At 43.0% G+C, this 12469-nt stretch overlaps 1 protein-coding gene across 1 annotated transcript in view; it reads right to left on the reverse strand.

Moving 5' to 3' along the window:
* PREX2 (phosphatidylinositol-3,4,5-trisphosphate dependent Rac exchange factor 2) overlaps positions 1 to 12469 on the reverse strand; it is a 305019-nt gene that overhangs the window by 155422 nt on the left and 137128 nt on the right. Inside the window, 3 exon segments of the mRNA XM_038389170.2 lie at positions 1518 to 1593; positions 2249 to 2298; positions 9616 to 9719. Coding sequence (XP_038245098.1) covers positions 1518 to 1593; positions 2249 to 2298; positions 9616 to 9719 — 230 coding nt within the window.

The raw sequence follows: 12469 nt of genomic DNA on the forward strand, positions 1-12469 counted from the left end.
TGCTGGTGATGGCTTATCTTAAGTGATCACTCTCCTTACCGTGTGTATGATAAACCCATTGTTTCATGTTCTCTGTGTGTGTGTATATAAATCTCTCCTCTGTTTTTTCCACCAAATGCATCCGATGAAGTGAGCTGTAGCTCACGAAAGCTTATGCTCTAATAAATTTGTTAGTCTCTAAGGTGCCACCGGTACTCCTTTTCTTTTTGCGAATACAGACTAACACGGCTGCTACTCTGAAACCTGTGGTACTGTGATACAGAAGTAGTACTTCTTCATATTTATTTTACACTTGCTGTCTATTAATTTCACTGAGTAACCTCTGGTTCTTGTGTTATGTGAAGGGGGTAACTAATTCTTCCTTATTCACTTTTTCCACATCATTCATCGTTTTATAGACCTCTATCATATCCTCCCTTAGTCATATAAGAACATAAGAATGAACAATAATGAATAATAATTCCAAAAAATTGAACCTATTCTATTTTCCTATCATGCACAGAAATAACACTGGAACAGTGGAGAGCTGTGCACAAAGATCTTGGCCAGATTATACTCCTAGATGATAACACGTTTTCCATCATCTCAGTGATGATTGCCCCCATTGTTATTAGCCACAACATTTTCTCATAAAATAGTGAATCTTTTTGTTATTACATTGTCTATATACATTGAGTATTTACTGACAACCTTCAAAACTAAAGTTCATAAGAGATGCTCAGTTTTTTGTAACCTTTTCTGTTTCTAAACTCATTTTCACAAATTATCTTCTTCATTCCATACATTGCCAACTTTATTTTCTATGCTCTTTCATCATCTTTGTAAACATAATGCTGACATCTATATTTAAACCTACTCAAAGAACCATGTTAACTTTTATTTATAATTCATATAACTTTCTGTTCCCAAGTATCCAACAAGTACCCCAGTGTTGAAAAGGAGGGATTCTTAAATCTGTTCCGTCATGCTATTCCCAGAGAAAACACTCATCATTCTTTTTACATTCTGCAGCCCCTGCAGATTGTTCCATAATAGGGGCACATAATCAGACTGCAGAAAAGCAGCAAAATTAGGAAAATATTGGTAAAACTTGATTCAAAAAAGAAGTTTTTCCTATTTTCTTCCAATACAAACCACAACTTTGCCTAAAATAAACTGAATTCCTTGGTTGTAAACTTCACCCTGCTGCTTTCTTTTGTCCATTCAGTCAGTAATTTGCAGCTTCACACACCATTCATTTTAACTATACACATTATTACACAAAATGCTAACATTTTGAAAGCAGCAAGAAGCTAAGCAGAAATTGAAAGTTCAATGTGCAACACAGGAAGATCAGCAACTGGCCAGCGTTCTGTAAAACAGCTGAATTTTTCTGTTTTACAGAATCAACACGATATTTACATTAACTCTGTTCTAATAATTAGAACTTTAAAACAACGTATTTTCATTTTCTTCTACATGATAAATTACAACTTTCCATAATGCAGAAAAGTAAATCAACCCCAGGGTACACTTGCCTGTGCAATTAGCCAGTCTATCAGTTTGTTAGCCATTACTACAGATTTATAGGTCCTCAGATGATAATCTTTATCCCTGTTAAAAAAAAAAAAGGAAAAAATCCTGTTTTATACACAAATTGAGACAAGCATGATCTATGTTGTTTTTTGAATAGTTTTCTGTACCTTAAAAACAGAACTTCAGAAGCTGCCCTGAGGTCTCAACTCCTTAGATGGAGCAAGTCAAAGCCTACAGTGTAGATAGGAGTGGGGAGGAGGGCTGGACTTGTCCCTAGGTAGCCAACCATGTTCCCTGGGTGTAAGGATAGGCATCATGTTACAAGTATGGGAGTGACTCTCCAAGTGAGTTATATAGTGCTAACATGAATGTGACTGCGCTATGTATGTGCTAAGCCTCTGAGAATGCCCAGTATGAACTAGATTCTTCCAGAAGCCTGAGTAAACTGTCCTGACAAACCTGATTCCTGCTTTCTTAGTGAACATGACACTTGGGGCACTGCCTATACAAGGCAGCCTGGGACATTACACAGTACTTTTAAGTGCTAGGTTGGAATCCCATCCTGCTGCTACTTTGGGTTATGGAAGCACTCTCTCTACAATTTCTTCCCCACTAGCACATCGCCCGAAACACAGGCTAGGATTTAGCTCTGTGTTTGTATATAGTATCTACAGTATTCAAATATATATGTTTGTTCTAAATAAGTCACTAAGAACTTCACAATTGGACTCACCTTATCACTGGAGTAAACAGACTATGAAGACGACAGTACAATCTTACACCCTGTTAAAGATATAGATATGTTTAAATCCACATTTACACTGAAGCAAATACCACTCAGTACCTATTCTAACAATACCTATCCATTCAAAATAACGCAAATAACTTATATTTTTAAAATGTAGAACAGAAAAAGTGAACATTCATTTCATAGATATGTTTTCATGCTTCAAAGTTATTTCTGAAGTGTAATAAACCTCCAGATTACAAGTCAAATAATATTTGTGACTAAATTATCATGGGCTTTTCTAATTAATCTTAGAAATCTGAGAGATATGTAAAGAAGATTTACATAACTTTAGCATAGCATTAAAGGATTTTTTTTAACATATATTAGTTTAAAAGAAATGTATATATTAAACTTTCACAGCAAAGACGACTTTCTGTGCAAATGAAGATTCCAAACAAACTGAATTACTAGAGAGGAGAAAAGTGAAGTATATTTATGAATATTGCCAGAAAATCAAAATTTAACATGACCCACTGTATCCACAAGCAAGTCAAATAAAAATTAGAGGTAAAATAGTTCAAAAGTTTTAAAACTTTTAATAAAGAGTGTGACAAGGCTCTGTCCTTGCCTCTGTGGGTCCCGCGTTTCTTGGCAGATTTCGCTAGCCTCAGATGCTCACTGTGACCCTCCACATAACCCTTCTTTCTCTAGAGACAAGGGTCACAGTCTACTGAGCCATTTTCATCATAAGCCAGCGAGGGAGGGGAGCAGAAGTTTTCCTTCCTTGCACAGTCTCTGTTGTCTCCCAGTCTCAGTGATTAAACAGGGGGCAAAGGTGTGGGGGGGGAGCCCGGGCCCACCCTCTACTCCAGGCTCAGGGACCCTATTAATATCAGCTATGGTAGTTGATCTTTTAGAAACATGACATGTACAATTCCCTGGGCTACTTCCCCCACAGCAGCCCTTACTTCCTCAGGCTCCACTTCACCCTTACCTCAGGGTCCCCTTCCTTGTGCCTCATATGATGTGTACTACTCAGCCTCTCCAACAGCGCAACTTCTTCCCACAGCTCCTGACATGCACACCAACCTGACTGGCTGGGAGGCTTTTAACTAGTTTCAGCCAGCCCCTGATTGGCTTCAGGTGTCCCAATCAACATAGCATTCTCCCTGCCTTCTGGAAAGTTCTTAATTGGCCCCAGGTGTCTTAATTGACCTAGAGCAGCTTCCATTTCACTTAACCTGGTACCAGGGATTTGTTTAGCCTGGAGCTAATATATCTATCTCCCACTATTTTTCTATAGCCATCTGGCCTTGTCCCGTCACGTATCCCCGCCCTCTGCTCAACACCATAGAGTTGGACAACTAGGGACACCAGGGAGTATGCTCGTGACAGACCATCAGCGTTGCCATGGTGGCATCCAGCCCTGTGCCATATGTGGAACTGGAATGATTGAAGGGATAAGAACCACCTGGTGACCCTTGCATTCTTCTCCTTATTCTGCTGCATCCACTGGAGGGGTGCATGGTCCGTCACAAGAGTAAATCGGCGGCCTAAGAGGTAATAACGCAGTGTCTCCATAGCCCATTTGACAGCAAGGCATTCTCTCTCGACTACTGGGTATTTCTGTTCTCTTGGGAGAAGCTTTCTGCTTAGGTAGAGGATCGGGTGTTCCTCTTCTCCCACCATTTGCCACAGAACTGCTTCCAACCCCACCTTGGAAGCATCTGTTGTAAAATAAATTCCCTGTTGAAATCTGGGGCTATGAGTATGGGGTCATTACAGAGGGCCATCCGAAGGTCTGTAAATGCCCCCTCTGCTGCGTCGGTCCACTTTACCATGTCCGGACCTCAGGCCTTCACCAGGTCTGTTAGGGGACTTGCCCTAGTGGCAAGTGGGGAATAAACCGTTGGTAGTACCCTACTATGCCTAGGAACGCACGGACCTGCTTCTTTCGGGACGGCCGGGGCCAGTTTTGAATTGCCTCTAGCTTATTCATTTGGGGCTTCACTATGCCCCTTCCCACAATATATCCCAGGTACCTAGCCTCTGCTAGCCCTATGGCGCATTTAGCGGGATTAGCAGAGATGGCCAGACTGCCTTAAGCTGCGCAGTACTGCCTCAACTTTCTCCAAGTAGGTTCCCCAGTCTGGCGTATGGATGATGACATCATCTAGGTATGCAGCTGCATAACTAGCATGGGGGCGCAGAAGCTTATCCATGAGGCGCTGGAATGTGACTGGGGCCCCATGTAACCCAAAAGGGAGGACAGTATACTGGAATAGCCCATCCGGGGTGGAGAATGTTGTCTTTTCTTTAGCTTCTTTGGTCAGAGGAATCTGCCAGTACCCTTTTGTCAGATCCAGTGTAGTCAACAATCGGGCACTACCCATTTGGTCAACCAGTTCGTCGATGCATGGTATGGGATATGCATCAAACTGGGATATTTCATTCAGTCAGCGAAAGTCATTACAGAATCTCATGGTACCGTCAGGTTTAGGCACTGGAACAATTGGACTGGACCACTGATTGTAAGATTCTTCAATAACCCCTAATTCTAACATTTTCTTTACTTCGGCCTTGATTTCCTCTCCTTTGGCTTCTGGGATTCGGTAGGGTCTCAATGTTACCTTGGCTCCAGGGATCGTGAGGATATGGTGATAGGTCTCAGTCGTCTGCCCTGGTTTTGTAGAGAATACATCTCTGTTGCGATTAATCATGTCGGCTGCCTCGATCTTTTGGATTGGCGTCAAGTCGGATGATATCCTCACTTGCTCGTGTAAGTTATCCTCCTGGGGAAGGGTCTCCTGCATGACTAAGCATGTCTCTCAATCATGCCAAGGTTTTAGAAGATTGATGTGGTAAATTTGCTCCGATTTCCCACGGCCTGGCTGCCGCACCTTATAGTTCACCTCTCCCATGGCTTTGATTATTTCATAGGGTCCCTGCCACTGGGCCAACAGTTTACTTTCTGCTGTGGGCACCAGTACCATCACCCGATTCCCTGGTTGAAACCGTTGAAGCTTTGCTTGGTGGTTATAATGGGCTCGTTGGGTCTCCTGTGCTCTCTTCAAGTGTTCCCGTACAATGGGTGTAACTCGGGCTATCCAATCTCTCATCTGCAGTACATGATTTCCTGATCATGGCCTTGAGGGTCCTATTGAACCTTTCCACAAGGCCATCTGTTTGCGGGTGGTATACAGAGGTGCGTAGGGCTTGTACATGGAGCAATGAACAGAGATCTTTCATCAACTTGGACATGAAAGGTGTACCTTGATCAGTCAATATCTCCTTGGGTAGCCCAACCCGGGCAAAGATCTGTACTAGCTCCTTAGCTATTGTCTTGGAAGCTGTGTTGCGCAGGGGAACAGCTTCCGGGTACTCGGTTGCATAGTCCAGTACAACAAGCACATGTTGGTGGCCCCGAGCTGTCTTCTCTAGGGGCCCTACCAGATCCATGGCAATCCGTTCAAAAGGAACCTCTATTATTGGAAGAGGTATCAAAGGAGCCCGCAAGTGCGGGTTAGGGCTATGTAACTGACACTCTGGACAAGAGGTGCAGTATCGCCGGACATCTTCATGTACTCCTGGCCAGAAGGACCTCCGCAGGATCCATGCCTGGGTTTTCTCTACCCCTAGGTGTCCTCCAAACAGGTGACTGTGGGCGAGACTCAATATGGCTTTTTGATGTTTTCGTGGCACCAGAAGTTGTTGTATCTCTTGCTCCTGCATTTGCACCACGCGGTACAGGAGATCTTTCTTACTATAAAGTAAGGTCCAGGACCCCGGAACTTCCCATCCACGGGCATCCCATCAATCTCGGCCACCCCTTTCCTGGCGTTATCATATCTGGGGTCCTCCACCTGGTTCCGCCCAAAAGTCTCTCTCCCGGGACTAAGCTGCCCAAGCTCCCAGGGGCCGGCTTCTGCTTCTTCCAACGGCTCTTTGCCATCATGGCTGGGGGCAGCTTCTGGCTCACCTTCTGTGGTGGAAGTTTTTCTGTTGGCTGCTCGCGTCCATCTGCCTACTAGGGAGGTCTTCTGGCCCTGGGTCAGGATCCGGGTTCCCAAGACCTTCGTGGCCGCCTTCTCCTTTTTTGTCTTCCGGGTCTTTCAGGGGGCTGAGAACAGATCCTGAGAAATCTCAGCGAATATCAGGGGTTGACATTCCCCCGGTTATGAGTCGCTGTCCTCAGGGTCCCCATCTCCCTCCAACCTCTCCGGGGGGAGTAAATTATCAAACCCTGGATAGTCCCTCCCAATAACTACAGGATATGGGCGTTTAGGAACTATGCCCACAGTCACCTCATGGGGTTTCCCTGAACCTCTGTCTCCACTGGGATGGTGAGGTAATGGCTCACGGCCCCATGCACGCACGTCACTGCTACGCATTTGGCTTGTAGCAGCTGACTATTTTTTTTTTTTTTTACCAGTTTACCCGATATGAGGGTGATAGCACTCCCAGAGTCCACAGCGCTGTAGTCTCTGTTCCATTTATCCTCACTGGCCTGGTGTTATTATGCGGGGCTAATGCAACCCCTGCAAGGTGGTTAAGGGAGCATGGGACATCCCAATCCCCCAAGTTACATTGCATAGGCTCCTCGGTGCTGGGACACTGTGCTGCTATGTGTCCCCACTCCCCACATGCATAACATCTATAATTGCTTTTAATCACTCGGGATAGGGGGTTTAGTCCCGGGGTTCCCCCCACTCAGGCCAATCCCTTCCTTCTGGGGTCCCTGCTGGTTTTCGGCCCCCCCTTCTTCCACCTAGGACTCCCCGGGGGTTTGGCTGCCCAACCTTCCAGGGTTGGGGTCAGGTGCTTTCTTCGAAACGTGCCTTCCTTGGGTAGTCAGGTCAGTTCCCTGGCAGTCATCCGTCTTTCTACCAGTGTGATCATCTCATCGAACGTGGACGGATCGTTCTGGCCTACCCATTTGAGGAGATCGGGCGGCAGTCCCCGCATGTAATGGTCTATGACCAGGGTCTCCAAAATCTCCTCCGGCCTACACACCTTGGGCTGTAACCACCTCCATGCGAGGTGTCTGAGGTCGAAGCTGGGACTTCAGGGGTTTGTTCTCCTGGTATTTCCACTCATAGAACCTCTGGGCCCTTACCGCTGCCGTTACCCCTGATCGTGCTAGGATCTCTGCCTTCAGATGGGTATAGTCAGTGGCATCCGAGGCAGGCAAGTCAAAGTAGGCCTTATGGGCTTCTCCACACAAAAAAGGGGCGAGAATGCTGGCCCACTGCTCCTGGGCCACGCCTCACGCTGAGCAGTCCTTTCGAAAGAGAGGAGATATGACTCTACGTCATCTCCTGACACATATTTGGCAGACAACCAGTGGCCCTCCACCACGCTGTGAATGAAATCCCACTCTGACACCAGTTGTGACAAGGCTCTGTCCTTGCCTCCGTATTTCCTGGGTCCCGTATTTCCTGGCGAATTTCGCTAGCCTCAGAGGCTCACTGTGACCCTCCACATAACCCTTCTTTCTCTAGAGACAAGGGTCACAGTCTACTGAGCCATTTTCATCATAAGCCAGCGAGGGAGGGGAGCAGAAGTTTTCCTTCCTTGCACAGTCTCTGTTGTCTCCCAGTCTCAGTGATTAAACAGGGGGCAAAGGTGGGGGGGGGAGCCCGGGCCTACCCTCTACTCCGGGCTCCAGCCTAGGGACCCTAATAGTATCAGCTATGGTAGTTGATCTTTTAGAAACATGACATGTACAATTCCCTGGGCTACTTCCCCCACAGCAGCCCTCACTTCCTCAGGCTCCACTTCACCCTTACCTCAGGGTCTCCTTCCTTGTGCCTCATATGGTGTGTACTACTCAGCCTCTCCAACAGTGCAACTTCTTCCCACAGCTCCTGACATGCACACCCACCTGACTGACTTGGAGGCTTTTACTAGTTTCAGCCAGCCCCTGACTTGGCTTCAGGTGTCCCAATCAACATAGCATTCTCCCTGCCTTCTGGAAAGTTCTTAATTGGCCCCAGGTGTCTTAATTGACCTGGAGCAGCTTCCATTTCACTTAACCTGGAACCAGGGATTTGTTTAGCCTGGAGCTAATATATCTATCTCCCACTACTTTTCTATAGCCATCTGGCCTTGCCCCATCACAAGAGTCATATATATTTGGTTTCTAATGTTCTAATCGCAAAATCCTCTTTAAAAGCATGTAACTATTCATAAGCAGATTTAACAAAACAGCATTAAGATTATGGCACCCGGTACAGTGGAAAACAAAAGAAATGTAAACTTTAGGCAGAAACTGTGCCATAGACTACTGTATCTGCTAAGTCTGCATTGAGGGATTCCCTTCACTTGAGACACTGTACATTAGGAAACATCTAACTGAAGAATCAGTAAAAAGAAAAGGAGTACTTGTGGCACCTTAGAGACTAACAAATTTATTAGAGCATAAGCTTTCGTGAGCTACAGCTCACTTCATCGGAATGCATCCGATGAAGTGAGCTGTAGCTCACAAAAGCTTATGCTCTAATAAATTTGTTGTCTCTAAGGTGCCACAAGTACTCCTTTTCTTTTTGCGAATACAGACTAACACGGCTGCTACTCTGAAACCTGAAGAATCAGTGAAGCAGCTGTCCTAATTCAATAGGCTGGGAGAAAACCTGAATGGTCCTAGTTTTCCCCTGGATCAGAACCACAGGATCACAAATTTAAAAACATCAAAGGGACTAAAGATGACTCTGTTGACTTTTTTCATAGTAGCAGCCATGTTAGTCTGTATTCGCAAAAAGAAAAGGAGTACTTGTGGCACCTTAGAAACTAACAAATTTGCTAGTCTATAAGGTGCCACAAGTACTCCTTTTCTTTCTGTTGACTTTGTTTTATTCTTTCAATATATCCTTGGGTACAGTGTCAGGGTGCAGAACATACAACCTGCATATTTTCATTAAAACATCAGGTTACTTTTGATAAGCCAATATACCCTTCACACACTAAAGGAATACCAAAAGTCACTCCAATACTAACAATAAGAAATTCTGGTCTATACTCACATACACTTTTTCTTTTCACTGAATATAAGTGGATTGAAAAATACAGTAAACTATTGTTTCTGCTCCAGTCATTCAAAAAGGTGGGCATTATATCCTTTATATGTTTATGTAGCACAGTACCTCCTGGATAAAATCATTTTTAGAAACATATTTCTCAGTTTCTGTATTTAAAATATGGTTTGCAATAAACCAAGAGCCAAAATCTGCCTACAGATATACATATTTAACTCTGATTCACATTAGACTGGTGTCCAGGGACAGAGTTTTTCCTAACACAATGCATTTTGCTTTATTTTTAACTAGGACCTCTGTATCTGACCCATGTTTACTGATAAGAGCAGTTTGTACCTTGGAAATCACATCCTGCATTTCACTTCTTGGATAGTATGTTCCATCATCATAACGGAACCTGTAGAGCATGTGTTCAGGTTTGAACTGGTGCTTATCTGTAACTAATAATTATCAAGGGTTAGCCAAAGAATTCCAGCTTTCTGCACAGGCAGGAGATTAATTAAGGGTACAAACACAGTAATGCTCAACAAGACAACCCCAAATATCTTCAGTAATAAAGACACATCATGAAGCTATAATTAAACATATGTTGCTATTATTTAAGATGGAGAAGATCTACTTGAGTAAGCAAATGTCAAGAATACATAGGAAAAACAAATTTCGTAGGTTGGGGCCAGATTGTTTTGTAGCCCTTAAGCTGATGCTTAGAGAGCGGGACAGGAATGTACGATGCCTTTCCTACTTGCATGACCCATAAAAAGTCAGGTGGAATGGCAGGCCCTGCAATCTTAAGAGCACAAGGCTTGCTCTGTCCTAACACCCCTCCTCCCACCCCAAGGTTGCACAGCACCTCAAAGTAGGTGGAAGGTATAGGTGGGAGGTTGAACCATAGTTCTGTCACCCACCCACACTAGCCAGCAGAGTTGACCAGTTTTGTGCAGGGGAGTAAATGACACCCCAAAAAGGAACAGGTGCAGAATCTCCACACATCCAAGAGCTCCAGGAGGCAAGATTATGGGGTTTTTAAATAGTCACATGCATGAGATATATGGAGTATTTCCTGAAGTCTTTACCTTGGCAATATTCCCATTAAAGTTAACATCCTTGCAAAAGAGACCCTCATCTTAAATTTGTAAACAATCAGAGCTAGATTGTTCCATTCAAAAGGCGAGATAGCTAGTTCATACTAGTCTGCAACTTGGGAAAACTGGGTTTAATTCTCTTTCCTATCACAGACTTCTTTATCACCTTGAGCTAGTCCCTTAATTTCTCTGGGCCTCAGGTCCCCATCCATAAAATGGGGACAATAGTACTTCACTACCTCAGGGGGTGTCTTAAGAATCAAAATATTAAAGACTGTGAGGTGCTCAGACACTTTGGTAATGGGGCCATACATTAATATAGGTAGATTCAAATAGGGCCCATATTAAGGGTTAGTAGAAGAGCACCAGGAAGCATGCCATAATAAATGCCTATTCTCTTTTACAGGGATATTTAAGAAGACAGGGTGACATCCTGTATAATTACACAAGCAATTCATAAAACTCTAAGGCCAGTTCTTGAAATTCTTAATGAGTCTTTAAATTGACATTACCCTCAATGGAAGTTTTATCTGAGTGATAACATTTATTCCATACATCTCATGCACCCAATTGTTAAAAATATAATCTTTCAATTATCATGTATAAATGTAACAACCTGAACACACACTCAGCCATTGGAATTTTTATTTTTTCTATATTGGTGTTTTGTTCTGTTCTTTAATCAAGGTTAATTAAATACACAGATGAGTCTAACTCTGTAGTTCTTCCACACAAAGAACTTTCATTGACGTAAAATGAACCATACATACAAAACTGAACTTATTAATGTCAGAATGACAAAAAATAACCCTTCTAAATGTCTCAGTTTGCTAGGATATTTCACAATGATGGTTCAGAAGTTTGGATAAACATCACAAAGTACAGATGCTTATCCAAATTGCCCCAAATCTTTTGAGTTTGCAAAGCAGGCTGGAAATTTTGTGAACACAGGCTCTCATCCCAGTATACCTTGCTTCCAGTTGTGACTGGAACTTGGAGATGCAAGAAGAACATGGGGAAAAAATTAAAGAAAGTTCACAAGACTTTTTGGAACCTCTAAAAAAAGGTGTGGTGCAAATTATAGCCTAATGTTTGATCTAGTTTTTCTTTCATCCAGAGTGTGTTGCACAATCCTAATATTTATCTAAGTAAATTAGCTAATCTTAAGGATATTTTGGTAACTACAAAGCTCCTTATTATGTTGAAAGGAAACTTGCATTTATAAACAGCAGGGATAATTGATCCAGGAAGACAGTTAAACCCGCTAACTGATAATAATGAGTCCTCTCTAATGTCAAAGACAATGTTTCTAGGTAGGTTTAGCAAATTAATTTCTTCTTTGAGCAAGATTGGGGAAAAACAAGGAAAGAAAAATAACCTTTTCATTACCACAGAGTTTACACATCCACTAGGAAAACAATGTTCAGCACAGCGATGGTCTGCACTATAAAAATAATGCCAGCACAGTGAAAATAAATGACCAGCATAGTGACTATCTGAGTCTAGCAAAACCCTGTACAAGATTTGTAATGCGCATAACAGCCAAACTTCCCCTCGCCCGCCTCTGTGAAAACAGATGGTTCATTCAACTTTATTTTAAGAATTCTATTTTCACTCAAACACAGCTGGATCCACACACTAATGAAAGTAGTATGTCTGGCTCAAACTTCCATGCTCAAATATAATGCCCTTTCATTGTGAAATCACAAAACATTCATTTAAGTCTGTGTTGACGGAATCTATTAGTGTATTTTGGATAAAATTTAAAAGATCAGTAGAAGAATTTTTGGCATCAAAACCTTTCTACTGACAAAAGTTCTATGTGTGTAGTAAATATACTACAGTCTGACATTTTGAATGATTATTGAAGAAATAGTATAGATCATTCACATTAAAATGTGAAAAACTATATGAAGAGAGATGAATAACCTGAATTTGTCTCCTTCTATTCTACATGTGTTCAGAGTACTCATAACCCACTAACACCCTGATCCTCACCTTTCCTTATCAGCCAAGGATATTGAAGAAGTAATAGCAAAGAACTGGGATGTCACCTGAAGCCCTCAGAATTCCTTGACCACTGTTAAACGGAAGATGAAGAAAAAAGC

The sequence above is a fragment of the Dermochelys coriacea genome, chromosome 2 (assembly GCF_009764565.3).
Source record: "Dermochelys coriacea isolate rDerCor1 chromosome 2, rDerCor1.pri.v4, whole genome shotgun sequence".
NCBI lineage: Eukaryota > Metazoa > Chordata > Testudines > Dermochelyidae > Dermochelys > Dermochelys coriacea.